Raw genomic sequence first — 18,889 nt, 5'->3', positions numbered from 1 at the left:
CTCTAATGATGACTGAGCAAGGCACAGATCTATGAGTATAGCAGTGTCATTATGAGTCATTTTGTTGCTATGTTCCTTTAGCAGAACAGTGGTATTTGATTTTCCCATAGGTCCCTGACCTATGTAATCTCAGGTTCTTGGCCACCCAAGGAGCGCTGGGTTCAATCTCATGGAATGAGCCTTAACATAAATCAAATATTGGTTGGTTACTCCTACAAGATTTGTGCCACTATTGCACTGTCTTATAGGCAGGTCACTCCTAATTAATTCCAAAATTAATCAATGAATGTTCTGAATCAATTATCCTCCTGTTTTCTATTTTTATAGACAACGTCTTAGTTTGTTTTCTATTGCTGTGATTAAAACCATGACCAAAAGCAACTTGGGGAGGAAAAGCTTTATTTGGCTTACATATCTGATCACAGTCCATCATCACATCTGATCACAGTCTATCACTGAAGGAAGTCAGGGCAGGAGCTCACGGCAGGAAGCTGGAGGCACAAACTGAAGCAGAGACCATAAGGAATGGTGGTTACTGGTTAGTTCTTCATGGTTTTCTCAGTTTGCTTTCTTATACCACCTCAGACAACTTGCCTAAGGATACCATACTCACAGTGTACTGGGCCCTTAGCCTTAATCATTAAAGAAAATACCCTACAGACTCGCCTACAGACAATCTGATGGAGGCATTTTCTCACCTGAAGGTCCTCTTCCCAGATAACCCCAGCTTGTGTCAAGTTGACAATAAATAAATAAATAAATAAATAAATAAATAAATAAATATTTTAAAAAAAAACTAGCCATGACTTAAAAAAACTAGCCAGGACAGGTGTTAACTATTTTTTACAGATAGAAAACATTAGGAAAATGTGTTCATATTAATAAATGGATGGGAATAGAAAAACACCATTCAGGTCTTTGAACTCCTTCCAGGTTGTCAGCTAAAAGCCACTGAAGGCTCAATGATGGTTCTTTTCAGCCACTGAGTGACAAGATAATTAGGTACTCTCCATTGTGAGGGAAGCAAAGCATTAGAAATCACTTGACTTTCAAACAAGGGGTTTTTATGAGTCTTCCACTGTTCCAAGACAGTGTTTCAAGTGATTCCTTTGTTCTGGCCTTTGAGCTTCACAAGCCAGAGCAGTAAGGTTCTTATGGGTGTGCAGGTTGCCCTCTATTTCTAAGGAGTGGGAAAGCAATTGTGAAAGAATTTAACCATTATCCCAGCAGATAAGTTTTAGAAATAGAGGTTAAAGATGTAGACACTAATGTGAGTGTATCCTTGAAGAGGCTTCATATATACACCAGAAGCTTTGGATGTGGCTTACTGTGAATAGCCTGGACTTCCCCACTGTTAACTGTCCTTAGCTTTATAAAGCTATTGTATCTGTTATTAAATAATAGCATTTGTCATTATCATCTTCAACAGTGAGGCAGGTCCATGAAAGTGGATGCTATTATAAACCCTGTCCTGCAATGAAGGAAGTTAGCAGGTAATAAACCAGTGAAGGGTTACAGACAAAATTCACAACAAATCTGGTTTCACGGCTCACTTACGATTGTAGATTCACACCAGTCTACACAAAAAATGGTCTGGAATGTTCCACCACCATCATCCCCTACATGGCAAGTTATATTGAAGTTAAAGTCAAGGAAATGATGTATAAAATACAGAGGTATAAACACAGTTCTATTAGTGTTCAGTTTGAACATGGTTTAACCAGTTGCCACTTGTGGGCATCTGAGCTAAAGCTTCCTCTGTGCTGGCAGTGACAATAATGTTGCCAATGTTGGAACAAATTATAAGACCCATCTCCAGTAGGTCTGGAGGTGGCATTCCTTAATGTCATGAAAAACCCAATAATACGTTTTTAAGTGGAATACTATGATATCATTCAAGTGAACTGGAATTACTATTTTTGAAAATGATTGCATTGACTTCATGACAAGCCAGTTTTATTTAAATCAAGGTTGTCCAACAAATATATTCTGGTAGCCACTCATGATGTGAGTCCTGCTGTAGATCATTGTACAATGACCTTGACCATCAAGCAGGTGACCAGCTACTGAAAGGAGAAACTGGGGAATCAGAATATAAAGAAAATAGGAAAGTCTGGGCTCAGGAGGTCTTGTCCAAGCTACGTCTTATGCCAAGCAAGTTTATTAAGAAGTACAGCATCTTATCTACAATCTGTAAGGGAAAATGGGACAGAGTCAGTGTGACATTATCATACAATGGGACAAAGTTAACAGGAGGCTAATCAAGCAGTGTTTGACAAAAGGAACATGGGATATTCCAATTGCATCACAGATCAAACACACAGCCCAGGAGCTGATAACTTAAGTCTCTACAGGGGGAAAAGGCAGTTTACCAGGAACCAAAACCCTAACCCCTAGAATGGACCTTACCAAATCTAACCCTGGACAAGGGCACAGAAGTAGATTCATTTTGTCCTTTCATCAAAGCCTCTGAAAAAGCCTTGGATGAACCTAAGTCAAGCCATGAGATGTTTTGCTTGTAATAAATGAGGCTGTGTCTCTTTCTCTTCAGTAGCCTTTTAAAAGATGTTTTGTGTTTTGATAATTTCATACAATATACTCTAATAATACTCACCCTCTCCTCAACTCCTCCCAGATCTTCCCTCAACTCGCTACCCACAGAACTTGATTTTCTCTTTCTCCCACCACCCACTGCTTTCTCTCTCTCAAAAAAAAAAGATTGATATGCCAGGTGTCACTGTACTGAAGGAAATTGACTTTCCCTGTCATCATAGCAGTAGAAAACAAACTAAGGCACTTTCTTGACAACAATTAAATGCCAATAGTTCCTTAGCTAGGAGTGGGGCTTCATGCCCACCTCCCCTCCTCCACACTGAGATCTTGTATGGTTTGAGCTTGGGCATGTCCTGTGCATACTGATGATACAGTCTCAGTGACTCCATGTGTGCATCTCCCCTGTTGTGTCTGGAAAACACTGTTTCCTTGAAGTTATTCACCACCTCTGGCTCTTACGATCTCTCTGTCCTCTCTTGCACACAGCTCCCTGAGCTTATATGGGAAGGGTATAACATAGACATCCCTTTCAGAGCTGAACATTCCAAAGTCTCTAATTCTCTGCACATTGACCAGTTGTGCATTTCAGTGTTGGCTACCATTTACTATAAGAAGAATCTTCTCTTATGGGATTTGAGTGGTACACTGAATGGGCATAGCAGAATGTTATAAGGAGTTGTTTTATTGCTATGCCAATTTAGCAAAATAATAGTAGTAGCTTTTCCCATAGGGCCTACTACTTGTCTAACCTCAGGTTCTTGACTTCATCATCAATGTCTCATCTTGTAAAGCAGGCCTTAAATCCAATCAAAAGTGGCTGGTTGCTCCCATAGCATTCGTGCCACTATTGGATCAGAGGGCATATCTTGCCAGGCAAATAATTATCGTAGCTCACAGTGTTCAAAGTTGAATGGGATTGGGGACTACTTTTCTCTTTCAGTAGTGTGTCTAGAACCTTCCAGCACTATGAACATTGGTCAGTAGGGATGAAGCTTCCGGTTGAGCTAGATTTCTCCATGTTCTATGACTCAATTATTGTCTTTAGCAATAGAGTTTTACTGTCAAATGCTAGGAGGTAACCAATAGCATTGGCAACCGACCAACACATATGGGATGTATTTGGCCAATGACTCAAAAATATGCAATCCATTCTTGGTACTAGGTGTTTTATTTGGTCTGGTTGAGGTATTATCCCCCACGGTATAGAATAACTCCATTTAAGCTCCTTTTATATATGTATATGTTTTAGTAAGCTCCTACAATAGTAAGGTGTTCACATTTTTTTCAAAAAGACATTATTATTAGTTATCCCCCTCCCATATTATCTCCTCTTGCCTGCCCTCCTATCCTCCACTCCATTTAATCTTCTCTCTTCTATGTCTCTATATCACTGTATTCTATTTCCCCTTCCTTGAAAGAGCCCCTCCACCCCATGGTCCCTTACTAGTTACCTAACCTGGGTTGGTATTCTGAACAAAACACATATATCCAAAGCTTAAAAGCTAACATTCCTATATGACAGAAAACATACAATGTTTGTCTTTGTGGGTCTGTGTTACCTCACTCAGGACATTTATTTTTCTGCAAATTATACTTTTAAACAGCTGTATAATAGTTCATTGCACAAATACACCACATTTTCATTATCCATCAGTTTATGGACATCTTGGGTATTTCTATTTCCTGGCTATTATGCACAGAGCACCCATGAACAAGAATGAGCAAGTCTCTCTGTAATGAGGAACAGAAACCTTTAGGTATATCCCCAAGTGTAGCATAGCTGGATTTTATGGTAGGTCTTTTCTCAGCTTTTAGAAGAACCCCAACTAATTTCCATAATGGCCACACTCCTGCCAGCAGTGAATAAATGTTGCCCTTTCCCTGAATCCTCACCAGTGTGTGCTGTCATATATTTTTCTTGACATTAGTTTTGATTTGCATTTCCCTGATGACTGAGAATGTTGAACACTTTTTTAAATATTTATCAGCTGTTAGTGTGTCATCTTTTAAGAACTCTGTTTTATTTCAAGCCCTGTTTTATAACTAGGTCTTTGTTTTCTTGATGTTTAGTTTTTTGGTTGTTGTTTACCTTTTTTGAGTTCTTTGTATAGTCTAGATACTAACGCTCTGCCAGATATATGACTGGTTAAGGTTTTTCCCATTCTGTAGGCTGCCTCTTTTCTTGAATGATGATATCTTTTGCTATCCAGAAGTGTTTTCACTTTATGAAGTCCTGTTTGTTAATTGTTGGTCTTAATGACTTTTAAGATAAGCTGCTGTTAAGTCTATCCTTTTTTTCTTGCTTTTAATATTAATTTAGTGTGTGTGTATGTGTGTGTGTGTGTGTGTGTGTGTGTGTGTGTGTGTGTGTGTGTGTGTATACACCTCAGGAGTTTGTGTGAGCCCTGTCTATGTAGGTACCCTCTGAGACCTGAGGGCATCAGATCCTCTAGAACTATAGTCACAGATGTTTATGGTTATAAACCATCTGATATAGGTGCTATGAACTGAACCTAGTGCTTCTGCAAAAACAGTAAGCACTTTTAAATGCTGTGCCATCTCTTCAGCCCCATTCTTTTCCCCTACCTTTAAAAAAAATAAACATCCACTTCACTTTAATTGGGGAAACACCAGATTAATGGAACATGCAAGCCTCAAAATAAAGTAACCATTCCAAATGCCATAAGAGTAATAGCTAAACAAGTATTGAATGCAAATGAATGTACTAATATAACCATAGTGTGACAGTTCTCATTCCACTAGGTTAAGCAGTAGAATACTAGGGTCAAGAGACGATAGTAATCCTAACTGTATAGGTACACTCATGATCTATAAACAAACTCTGTGGAAAGAAGGTCTTTTCTCAGGGATTTCACAGTCAATAGATGCAATTCAATAATTAGTGTAGAATCTGTATACAATTCAAATGATGACCCAGATCAGCATTAGCTTGTGTCTTAGCTAGGGTTTCTATTGTGTAAAGAGACACCATGAACACAGTTATAAGGAAAACGTTTAATTGGGGTTGCTCACTTACAGTTTCAGAGGTTTAGTCCTTTATCTGATGTGGGATAATACTCTTGTACACTGTAAAGATTTGTCACTCATGTTGGTTTAATAAAACACTGATTAGGCAGGGCGGTGGTGGCACACGCCTTTAATCCCAGCACTCGGGAGGCAGAGGCAGGCGGATCTCTGTGAGTTTGAGGCTAGGCTGGACCGACAGCCTCCAAAACAATACAGAGAAACCCTATCTCCTAAAAACCAAATAAATAAATAAATAAATAAAAAATAAATAAAACGCTGATTGGCCAGTAGCCAGGCAGGAAGTATAGGTAGCGCTACCAGACTAGGAGAATTCTGGGAAGAGCAAGACAGAGAGTGAATTGCAGCCAGACACGGAGAAATCAAGATGAGAATACCTTACTGAGGAAAGGTACCAAGCCATGTGACTAAACACAGATAAGAATTATGGGTTAATTTAAGTTGTAAGAGCTTGTTAGTAATAGGTTAAACAATTTATAATTTATATAAGCTTCTGTGTGTCTATTTGGGACTAAAGGACTGTGGACTCAGTGAGACAGAAACTTCTGTTTACAATTATCATCATGGTGGGGAGCATGGCAGTGTGTGTGCAAGCAGACATAGTATCTAAAAGTCCTACATCTTGCAGGCAACAGAAAGCCCACTGAAACACTGGGTGAAAAAGGAAATCTCAAAGACCACCCCCATATTGACACACTTCCTCCAATAAGGCCATACCCACTCCAACAAAGCCGTATTTCCTAATAGTGCCACTCACTATGAGATTATGGGGGCCAATTACATTAAAACTACCATACCTTGTCGCACTTTCTCTCTTACTACTAAACAAACAATGCAACTGATAGTAATAATAATCCCTGTAGGCTTCAAAGTTTACACAGCAGTTTCTAACAGAAGAGGACATGCATCCTTAGGTACAGACTGCTCCTTTATTTTGTTTGTGAATAATGGTTAGTAAATGGCCTATTCAAGGCCCACGGCCAGCTGGGATACAAGAATTAATAATAGATAACTCATGCTCTCTACCATCCATGTAGGACAAATGATCTTTCTGTGGCCATTTATGAGGTTGTATTTAATTCAAAATAATGTAAAGAACCTATAGAGAATTTTGACGTCACAGAGCTTTAGCAGATTCATGGTTGAGATTCTCCAAATAGTCTGTAGGTGCATTTTCTCCCAAGTGAAGCCTTCTTTCTTGTTGGCATCTGTATGAGATAACGCAGAGGCCAGTCCCAAACAGACCCAGGAGACTGGTCCTACCTTGTGGTCCTTTTCCTCAGTGTGGCCCTAGGCACCCTTCAGAACAAAAATGTTCCTGGCCTTCCCAGCACCATTTTTGAATTCAGTCTTTCGTAACTAACATGACAAGCACCTCATATCAGGAGCCAGGTGTCCCACTCTTTATCCTCTGACACCCCCTCTTACTATTGTCCATAACACCCATGTGCTGCATGGTAAGAGGGTACGTCCTAACTCTCACCTGAAACAAACATCAAGCCCTAAGTTCTGAGGACTTGTACTCATTGGCCAGAGTCGTTCTCCTGCTGAACTTGGACAAAAGTTCAAACTTCACCCCAGCCCTGGGCTTCTCCTGAGTGCCCCTCAGCTCTCAGTATTTGACACCGAGGTTCATGGCATATGGAAATTAACAATAAGATGGGGTCATACCCTTTGCTAATATTTTCTGTTCTGCTTTCTGGGAAGGAATGAAGATTCTGCTTGAGCCTGGGTGATGCAGAAGCTGCTCCTTTTGCTTCACTAATAGAGTTGCTACAGTTCTGTTCTTTTTTTTTTTCTTTTTTCTTTTTTTTGTTCTTACATAGAAGTCTTCTCTCTCCAGCAAGATTACAAGTTCCTTGCAGTATCCGTTGTAGTAATGAATACTTGGTGATCCAAATTCTCAATGTTTTATCTAGAATTTCTACTTGGATAACAAGGGGAAAAAAGAAAACAAGGAAATCAATGAGAAAATGAATGCTAAAAACAAAGAATCCTTACTTGAGGTAAGCTTCACTTTGCAAAGTGCAATAAATGCAAAAGGACATTTGCTGGGTCTGTTAAGTTACCTGCTCACATAACAATGGAAAATTCTGAAACACTCCATAAAATTGGTTGTAAATTCTAATTATTACCAAATGATAGTCACTTAAATAATTCAATGTTTTTTTGAGTCAGCTGTAAGGAAGTACTACTTTAGACAAAATAGTTTGCTTTTATGAAATTGAATTAGTAATTCTTCACTAAAAGGACATGAATCATCATAAAATTTGCTGTGACATGTATGTTCTGCTTCAGAAGGGCTCTATGGAATGAGATGTATGATGAGATGTGCTTTCTGCTTCCAGCACTAGACTCCAGACCAGTGGTTCTCAGCCTTGAGGTTGAATGACCCTTTCACAGGGACCTAAGACCACTGTGAAACACATTTCTGATGGCCTTAGGATCTGAGACAATGCTCCTCTATCCATCTCCAGGAGGGTCTGCCCATGTACATAAAGGCATTATCACTCCAAACCCATCACATACAACCTAAACATACAGGTGTCTGTCATAGGATTGGCACCATAATGTATTTATATGAATCAATAACACGTGTAGAGATCAGCCACTGTGCTGAAAGCAGCAATATTGAAGGTAAAATGACAACTCATGAATTCTAATTACTGAGTAAATGCAAAATCATGTACTGTAAGATTGGCAACTATTGCAAAATGTGTGTGTGTGTGTTCCCATATATATGAGAACTTAATCTGGATGCTAATCGGTCTTTTTATATTCACTTGTGGTTGATGTGAATACTAGCAAATCATAGAAACTTTAAAGAACTGTATTGCCTGAACTATGCCGCATATCTTTTGAATTATTAAAGTTATTTTACATATTGTTTTGTGATTAATCACTGTGCTTTAATTATGCTCAATTTGTGGCGATTAAAATATATCTGCATATCAGATATTTACATTATGAGTCATAACAATAGCAAAATTACAGTTATGAAGTAGCAATGAAAATAATTTTATGGTGGGGGGGTCAACACAACATGATGAACTGTATTAAGGTTCTCAGCATTAGGAAGGTTGACGACCATTGCTTTAGAATGATGAAAAAACACCAGGTGTCCCCATTCACATTCAGCTATATATGGATTAGATTTCAAAACCATATATAGCTGAATGTGAATGAAAATACAAGACCTGCTATGTTATGGGAAGTTATGCATTGTTCTGTCAGCTTTAGGCCAAAAATTCAGATAATCTTAATAGATGATTGACAAGCCAACTATTCTCTGAACTGGAGGGTTGCTAGAAGAAATGTACTCAGAGCTGTTCTCCTGGCTCTCCTGTGCAGAGGTTTACTCTGAACAATGCAAAATTAAATCTATACTAAGAATTATAATATTAAAGGAAAATAAATAATTGAGTATCCAAACAAAAAGATAGAATAATATGCAATTTATCCAAGTGCTTTTTAAAAAGAAATTTATTAAGATTTGCACATTTCCATACAAGTTTTACATTTTAAAAATCTATACCTAGAAAAATGTGTTTTTTCCTGTTTATTATAGTATCAGTTAGTAATGGCCTTTATCATGTTTGAAAACATCCAATAAAAAATGCCAATTTGGGGACTGAACAGATGTAAGAATAAATAGTAAAAAATCCTTTTAAAAATAAAATAAAATGCAAATTTATTTTATTGTAGAATTATATCATTTTACTAGTTAATGGCAATAAAATATTAATTCTCCCTTTTGGTTTGTTTTTTGAGATAGTTTCATTGTATACGCCAGGCTTGCCTGGAACTTACTAACCCAGGCTAGACTTATACTCATGGCAATTCTCCTGCCTCAGCCTCCCCAAGTGCTGAAATTATGGGATGGGCAGAAGCCACCATGCCTGGCTAGTTAAACACAGCATTAAAAGGCTTTATTGGGTGCTTGCCTTTACAATATAATAAGATTATAATCACAACCAAAATCCAACTATTACTTCATTTTTACAAAAACAGGGACTGAGATTTAGTGATCCATAGGTCAGAGCCAGTGGCCAGAAAGCCTTGACACAGAACCCAGGCTCCTGGACTTTTGACACTCTGTCTTCTTTCCTCCTGCTGGCAGACAACATATAAAGGAAACGTGTTCAATCCAGCTCCAACAGGATTGACCTAAACTGGGATTACTCTTTCAATGTGAACAGAATGTGTGTCTTATGCCTCTGACTTCCACTTTCAGGAAAGTTTCTGTGGCACATCCATCATTGTACCAGAACTCGAAGGAGCTCTTTATTTGAAAGAAGACGGGAAAAAATCCTGGAAACGGCGCTATTTTCTTCTGAGGGCATCTGGAATTTATTATGTTCCCAAAGGAAAGACAAAGGTCAGTCAGTTCTTCCCCAGAGAAGAGCATAACAACTGTTTATCCAGTACCAAATGGTCAGCCCTGAAAACCTCATAGAAATAACATTACACAAACTGAGAATGTTGTGTTTAGAAATATATGTGTGTGTGTGTGTGTATGCATATATGTGTGTGCATGCACGTATTTCAATTAAAGAAAAAGAGGCCATTAATTTGAAAGTAAGGATGGGTATATGGAAAAGTTTGGAGGAAGGAAATGGAGGAGGGAAATGACATAATTACAATCTCAAAAATTAAAAGAAGTAATTTTTCTAAATACAGGTTTATTTTGGCTCAGTTTTGGAAATGAACCTATTGTTTTGAACCTGTGGTAAGGCAGGGAAATGGCAGAGGAAGGCATTCTCAGGGCAGAAGCAAAAGGAGAAGCCAGAGTCCCACAGCCCCTTCTGGGAACGCCCAACCAGCCCCAGCTCCTGATGTCTCTACTGCCTCCCAGTGGTGCCTTAGCATATGGCCCTCTGGGGACCATTCCCAGCACAAACTACCACAATCACAAGGGAAGATGGTAACAGTGAAAAATCAAACCGGCACTTATGCGAGGACACATCTCAGGAGGGTGAGACAGAGATACTTAAGGGGGAGACAATCTTAGCTACATCCTGGTCCCATGGATTCTGTGGTTTACAAAGTATACACAAATATATGTCCTACAATATGATGTTATTGAAGTACATTTGAGTTTCCCACAGCTTTCTCCTGAATATGAAAATAAAATTTTATATTTTAAAGTCATGGACTATCAGGATGGCCCAGCAGGTAAAGTTGCCTCCTGACCGACTCTATTCTGAAATATTTTGTCCTTCACATTAGCCTCCTTGTTCTAGAGTCATTATGATCAAACTTATTTTATCTAAAATCTTAGTGGCGTTACAAGTCTCAAGATCTGCATTGGGTTTTAAGTCTTACATTCTGAAGTCTTGAGATCTGCATTGGATTTCAAATCTTACATTCTGAACAGTCGAATTGTTCCCAGAGGCTTACTGAATTCATATGCCTTTTAATTTACCAGTGCATCTTAGATGCCATCCAAGTTTTGCTTGCCAAGCTGGGATTATTGGCTCGAATCTGCATAGTAAATTGTTATTCTAAATCTAATTTTAACAGTGGCTCTGACCTTTAATCTTGGCCGACACTTTTCTTGGAGAGTTGTGACAGTTCATTTTGTTCACCTATAAAAAGCTTTAGAATATACTCCTGTCTAGGGTAAACCAAATGTAGGGCTTTGCCAAATGACATGTTTCTGGATTGCAGATTTCCTCTAATAAGGTTTATCCCACATTCCCAAGCAGGTGGCATCACTAGTAAGGCAACCCCACTATCTCTGTGGCCATTATGGGTAACTCTTGATGGGAGGCTGATGTTGCCCCACTTAGCCTTTTTACTCTGTAGGTGTGAATCCTAGACATGATACTTCCTACCTCTACTACCTTTGCTCCAGTCCCACACTGGACAATGCAACATTGCCCCACAGGACATGCAACATGGCCCAGGTGATTTGTTTTGTTTTGCAGTATATATGCCCTAAGCAGTTAAATATAAGACATATAAATAAGCCTAGGGCAGACAGTTCACTGAGTGGTACAAGCTGCATTCATCTTAGAATTAGGCAGCTTCTCTCAACATTGCCAAGAACACTGAATGGAGGTCAGAGGAAAGTCAGAAGTACAATCATTGGGAAAAGAGACAAAAGCACATTGTTCACAACAGGCGTGCTTGTCTCCACAATAGGAAACACTCGCCTGGAAAGTGACTGCCCAAACAAACTGGCCAATGAAGAAATCCTTTTACTTTATGCAAGCAATATACAAATGAAGCATGATTCAAGATTCTGTGCAGAACAGGTGTGACAAGGGTAGAATATACAGTAATGAACAAAAATGCTCGGGATGTATATTGCATACACTAGAAAATTTTACAAAGAAACTGGTCTTATCAACCTATGAAAATTACAGTTATGTTCTTTTTACTTAAAATACAAAGGCTGACTGCAAAATTAGTCAGAAAGAAATGCTGTCCCCAAATAGATTCCCCCCAAAAGCTGTGAAGAACACTGATCTAAAATTCTGTGTCCTGGAGGTTAAACATTAGATTACAATGAAGAGAAAGCAGTTATAAATGAACAGATCTACAAAGAGCGAACTAGTGTAGGGAATTTAAAGCCAGAATTCTACAGAAGTGAGGAAACAATGAAGAATTCAAGATAGTAATTGTACATTATTATTGAAGTAATTGTACACCCATTTTTTAAAGTTTTCCACTCCAGCCAATGAACCAACTCAAATCCTAGTTTAATTAAGATGTCTTTAGAAAAACTACTCTAATACCATAAAAGAAAATATGAGTTGATAATTTCATAATTCTAGGGCACAAAGACATTTTTTTGGTTTTTCGAGACAGGGTTTCTCTGTATTGTTTTGGGCAAAGACATTTCTTAATCAAGAATAAGATTCAAAATTACAAAGGAGAAAATTGACAGCGTCTACTATATAAAGTTGTTTTAAATCCCTTATGGATGAAGATACCAAACAAGACATTATTACCAAATATAACTGTCCATCATATGTAAAGACTTCAACAAATCAAGAAAAAAAAGGATAATCATGTGCAAGAAAAATGACAAAGTTTATTAAGTGAGGATTCCCAGGAAACAATATCAAAATTAGCTTAGAGAAAGCTATTCCATCTTACCAGTAAGTTAACAGATACTACTCCCTCCCCTGAGAGTGATAGTCAGTAGTATTGACAACATTGATGGGAGAGGATAAGAAAGGGGGACATGCTTGGGACTGAAGAGCTGGACTGTAAAAGGGCACATCCAAGTTGAGAATAATTTACCAAGTCCTATGCAATGGATGTAAGATGATGCAGCTGCACCTCTGGTGATCTACCCACAGAAATATTTACTCACATACACAGTATTTTCATAATGGTAAAAGCTGGATTAATCAACTACAGTACAGTAGTTAAATAGTTTCAGCTACACAATGGAAGATTGTGTAAAAATAAAGTGTCACTCGTGTGCCTGGGGAAATTAGTAACTGTGTCCTAATAAGGAACTAGTTCAGGAAGCAGGGTTTGTGGTTGTCTCATGAGATTTAAATGTTTTATTAGGGTTTTTTTTTGAGAATTTCAATCAACCATATTCACCTCCCTCCCATTAACTCCTCTCAGATCTACCTCCCTTCTCTACCCTCCCAAATTTCTGTCTTTTTATTTGTTTTAATTCATTGAGTCCATTTTCACTTGCCAAGTGTTTGACCATGATTGACCCACCATGAGTCACACCCTTAAAGAAAACCGACTGTCCCTCCCTCAGCAGTTTTATGCCCACTTACCCCACCCCATGCTGGAATTTTGTCTGGCTTCAGCTTGCGGAGGTCTTGAGCTCAATGTCACAACTGAATGAGTTCATAGGTTCCACTGCCTGCTGAGTCCAGAAAACACTGTTTAGTCACCCACTGCCTTTGGCTCTTACAATCCTTGTATTGAACTTGGAGTAGAGAATTTCCCTGGCATGCACAAGGCCTTGGGTTACATTCCCCCATTGAGAAAGAATTATATGTATAAACATGTGTATATATGTGCATATGTGTATACATATATATGTATAATATGTACAGACAAGCATATACATATAAGTATAACAGGGTTCATCTATGTCTAAACCGATAGATAGATAGATGATTAATCGATAAAATAAAATGAAAGAAAAATATACTCAAGAACATTTAGGAATCTATCTGTCTATTTTATGTCTGGTACCTCTAAGGAGGAATAAAAGCAGGAGGAGGGAAAGCTGGTAAAAGAGAATGTGTACTGTAGAAATTTAACTGTGGTGCTTAAAGGAATGGTGTAACATTCCCGACCTGTATTCCTTATTCAGTAACTAGGTGGGGGTTCTAGAACACATGAGAAAGGACAACATGAATAGTGAGACAAATGTGCAATGGAAACGAAATCAGATATGCAGATTAGAGATTGCCATTTTCACAACACGTTTTATCCACAGAGGAGAGGTTTCTGTTTCCATGGCAACCCTGCCAGCCTAAGGAGAAAGCATGAAAGAGCATGGAGCGTGTGCTAATTTACTGAGCATCGAATTTAGCTCTCATTCTTCATCCTGAAGGGACTTGCTTTTATTTCCTAATTGTCAATCACAAACCCTATCACTGACTTCAAACAGCAAAGTCACAGTGAAGTTTCCATCAGTGGTCACCTTGTCGTGATTGCATCAGTAGCGACAGCATACGATCAGTCGTTTCTGATTCCCAGAGTCCACAACATCACCTTTTATCCCCAACACTGGTTGTCGTGTTGTCTTTTATGTAGGCTTGACTTAAAGAAACCGTGTGCAGAAGGTGTTCATATAAATTATCTTAAAACTCCATATCTTATCGACTGAAATGAAATCCTTTGTTGCAGCACCAAGAAGAATCTGGGGAAATTAGTAACTACCATCTCAGAGAGACTTTGTTTTCCCTGTTTTTTAGACATCCCGAGATCTGGCGTGTTTTATACAGTTTGAAAATGTTAACATTTACTATGGGACTCAGTGTAAACTGAAATACAAAGCACCCACTGACCACTGCTTTGTCCTAAAGGTATGTCTCCAGTTACTGATTTAGACTTCTAAGCCATTTCAATTATTATTTGCTTTTAAGGAAAAACGGTAAATGTTATTTCATAAATTTTAAGCATGGCGTCATAAAACATGTAGTTTTAAACCAAAATAACGAAGTACTGTGATATCTATCAACTCATTGTGTCCCCCAAAGACTGTTGTCTGATCCTAAAAGTTTAAATCTGTCTGGACCTTTATGAATTCTCGAAATGTAAATTCCATGTTTTGAGTAAATTGATTTAAAATTACACTAATAAAATGACAATTTTCAATTCTTTACTTATTTATTATATTCTTGCTCCACTGTGCCAAGTTTTTTGAAATTATCTTGCCAATGTTTCCTAGAGAAAAAAAATACAGAGAAGACTTTAAAAACCTAAAAAGAATTACCCAGGTTGTAAAACTTTTTTTAAAGTCTCACATATCCCAGGCTGGCCTCAAAGTAACTGTGCAGTCAAGGCTGTCCTAGGGACCTGAGTCTCTCTCTTTCTCCTTCTAAGTGCTAGGACTACAGGTAGGCACCCCCATGCCAGGTTTAGGCTTTGAAACTTTTAAAGAGGCATACTGTCTGAAGGAAATCTGAGGTAGCATACATGTTTTAAGTTAGAATCTAAGGCCACTCAGGTCAGTAGATGGTTATTTTATACCTATACTTGATGTATTGAGTGTCTTTTGGATTATTTTGTACCTGCACTTGATGTATTGAGTATCTTTTGGCCTCCAGAGCTCTGCATTTAAGACCAAGGTAAGTTTGTTTGCATTTGTTCTTAGTCTAATATAATAATTCAGCCAAGTCAATCATATTCAATAATTTTGTCTCCATCCACAATTACCATTGCTTATTATGATCAAATAATTGCCTGGGATTCCTAGCTTCATTAAGGACTCAATATTACGTGCCTTTTATTTAGACATCCTGGTCTTTCCATTACTATGCACCCACTTTTAGTAATTTATCGATGTTAACAGTAATGAACACATGCCAGCCTAGTCAGCATGACACCTCCCCTGTGGTTCTCACCCAGGACCCTTTGATTCCTGGTAGATGTCTGCTGATGTCTAGAGACATTCTGATATTCATAACTTGCGACAGAGACTAGGTACTACTATTTATTGGCATCTAGTAGAAGCCAAAAACCATTAGCTATCACAGCTGCACAAAACAAACCTGTATCAAAGAATGACATGGCCTCAAATACTGACATTACTACTATCGAGAAATCCTGTGCTCATCAGGTATCACCCAGAACCATGGCTGTAAAGGGACTGAAGCAGCGCAGAGGGCTAGATTAGTTCACTCACTCGTGCATTCAGTACTTACTGAATGGCAGCTATCTTCTGAGTCCATTCCAGGTGCAGAGAATACAGACGGTAGACTAATGTACAATAACCCCTGTTCCCACTAAGTTTATGGTCAGTGTGAGGGACTGGCCATGAAGAAAAAATTGTAATGTGTTGTCAGTTAACAAATAATATAGCTGGGAAATCAATACAGAGCAGGGTAAGGGACAGAGCCTACCAGAGCTGGGGCCAGGGTTCCCTTGGGTGGGGTAGTCAGGAAAAGACAGTGACATTCGATAAAAGACATAAAAGAGGGCAATCGGAACTGATGGGAAAACACTCCAGGAGCAAGGCCCTTCAGCACAAAGGTCTTAAGGCCACACTCTGTTTAGGTCAGAAGGAGGAGGGCATCCTGTCTCCTTCTGAGTTTGCACAGCTGTACCCGTTGCTTATACTGAAAGGATAGTGAGAATAATGGCAAACTGTTATAAAGCATTTCATTAGTGAATACAGAACTGGAGGTCTGAGTAGCCGAGTCATGATGAGAGCTCAGCAGTGTGGCTCTGTTCTTCCAAACTGTTAATGATGGTGCAGCCCAGAATGGCTGCCAACAACCCAGGGCTTCCCTTATTCTCACAGAGCTCCTCGGGTGAGGCTGGATTCTTGACTTGGCCGCAGACAGGATTTTAGGATGAACCTGCTTGAGGTAGAGTTGGGGTTTATTTAGAAGAAAGATTAGCATATATTTAAGCACAGGATTGCTAGAAAGGGGCTCTCAATGAAGTGTTAAGACACACTCCAATGGTCGTGGGCTTCTCAAAGAAGAGTCATGTCCATGGATCTCATGTTATATTTTAAGGGTTGCTAAGAAACCTTTTCTCTCTTTTTAGTAAATGAGAGTATAGGGTAGCTCCAAAGGTACCTTGGGATGAGCTTACAATCTCACAAAGCAAAAATATCAGCCACAAGAATTGCACAAGACAGTTAAAGCATGTCTTTTACTGTAAATGGGGTTTCTGCTACAATTCCTAGAACACTGCAGGTTTACAGCTGAGAACAGAGGAAAGGCCATATACGCTTGGCCTTGAGTGTGCTGAGTGTGCTCCTTACCACACTGCTGCTCTCTCTGAGAATTCATATTCCTAGCCACAGCTCTAGCTACTACCTACATGCAAAATACTCCCAATCTGTGATAATGTTTTCACCTTCTCCCACCTGTAGTGACTACAGCTCCAACAGGGACCTCATCCATCACCTCAGTGGCCCAAGCTCCTCTCCACCCTTACAGATCCCCTGTCTCAGCAATCCCTCCCAAACCTAGTGGTCCCGTCACAGTAGTAGTAGTTTCCCATTCACTCCTTCACTAACATACACTAATGGATTTAAAACAACAGAGATTTAGTTCTCTTGTGTTTAAAAAAAATCATAATCGGGGCTGGGGAAGAGCACTTGCTATGTAAGCCTAACAACCTGAGTTCAGTATCTAGAACCCTGGTGTCAGGAGGGAACTGATTCCCATCAGCTGACCTCTGACCTACACAGACATACATACACACACACTAAAAATCAGCTAGAGCCTGGCATGATGACTCCCAACACTAAGGAGTCTGAGGCAGAAGAATCACAAGTTCAAGGCCATACTAAGCAACCAAGACCCTGTCTTTAAAAGGAACCAAGAAAAAAGCTGAGTTATTTGCAGAGAAGTCTAAGAACATCTATTCTGTGCCTTTTCTTTGGGTTCTGGGAGTTTCCAGCTGTCTTTGTATTCCTTGTCTTACAGCTACATGACAACAATGCCCTTGTGCATCAGGGCATGATCATCTTCACTGTGTATGTCTGTGTCCATTTCTTCTCCTCTTCTGGTAAGGAAGGAGATTCATAGGATTCAGTATGAACTCATCTAATCTGATGATATCTACAGACACACTTCATACACAGCGGGGTGGCATTTCTTTTACAGCAGACATGAATCTGTAATAACCATCTGCTGTAGCTATGAACAGAGACAACCCTCAAAGCACGTCTCATCTGATCCTTGGGGCAGAAGTCATTCTGATTTTGTACCAATGTCTCCCGTTTGTCACCGTTGTTTTAAAATACCCAGTAGCCCCGAGATCCTAGAAACATTCCAGTCTCAGCTAAGGGATCCAGATGACAAATCCTTTCCACCTTAGATTTTGCCTCTTTCCGCGCCTTCCATAGAATCTCTTGACATTCCCCAAACATTCAAACAGTCTTTTCAGCCTTTTTCAAACTTTCATTATGAAATCAGAGAATAATCATTATTTGTTGGCATTTGTCTCCCCTGCCATCACTTCCCAGTTACGGTGTGAGCCATCTGTTTATATTCCCAGGGATTATATTTGTCAGCTCCCAGGGACGGAACAAAGGGGGATTTTATTCTACCTCTGATTCTGATATTACCTTTAGCCCGAGACAAGTAGCTTATCCTTGTCCCAAGTTCTTTTTTGCTCATTTTGTAAACTTAGAGGACAATAGGATCCCTTTTAGCAGGAACATTCGATGATGGCCTTGACCTGACATGCTGTGGTGCACCCTAAAAGCATCTCTTATTCCAGACCAGGGACAACAGGATCATGAGGAACATTTTGGCCAGTGACATTGATCTAGTATTTTCTTTAAGCCCTTTTGCAAGTGATTTCCCATTCAAAGGCTGAGTTATAAGGAAGTGAGCCCCCGGGTGAGATGAGGTGACAGAGCCAGCATTTTGACAGGCTCTGAGAGTTCGTCTTAAACATCTACAAATTGTGAATTTGGTGTCCACCAACTAGCTCACCTCAGAACCACAAAGTGGGAGGACTTGAAAGAATGTAGAGGTCTTTTTTTTTAGTCAAAAGTCATCTGATTTCAGGGTATGACCACACTTGACTGTATTTAGGTGAACAACATACTTAACAAATAGTTTATTGCAATGCTTAAGTGGAATGGACAACCCTACACAAATGAATA

General features: G+C 39.1%; 1 protein-coding gene across 1 annotated transcript in view; it reads left to right on the top strand.

The window, feature by feature from the left end:
• The window catches only part of LOC101842645 (amyloid beta precursor protein binding family B member 1 interacting protein), a 103,928-nt gene that overhangs the window by 73,488 nt on the left and 11,551 nt on the right, over window positions 1-18,889 (top strand). Inside the window, 3 exon segments of the mRNA XM_040755393.1 lie at window positions 7,518-7,604; window positions 9,833-9,976; window positions 14,508-14,618. Of these exon segments, the coding sequence (XP_040611327.1) occupies window positions 7,518-7,604; window positions 9,833-9,976; window positions 14,508-14,618 (342 nt within the window).

This window comes from Mesocricetus auratus, unplaced genomic scaffold, assembly GCF_017639785.1.
Source record: "Mesocricetus auratus isolate SY011 unplaced genomic scaffold, BCM_Maur_2.0 Super-Scaffold_100013, whole genome shotgun sequence".
NCBI lineage: Eukaryota > Metazoa > Chordata > Mammalia > Rodentia > Cricetidae > Mesocricetus > Mesocricetus auratus.
This window is presented reverse-complemented; position numbering and strand designations above follow the sequence as displayed.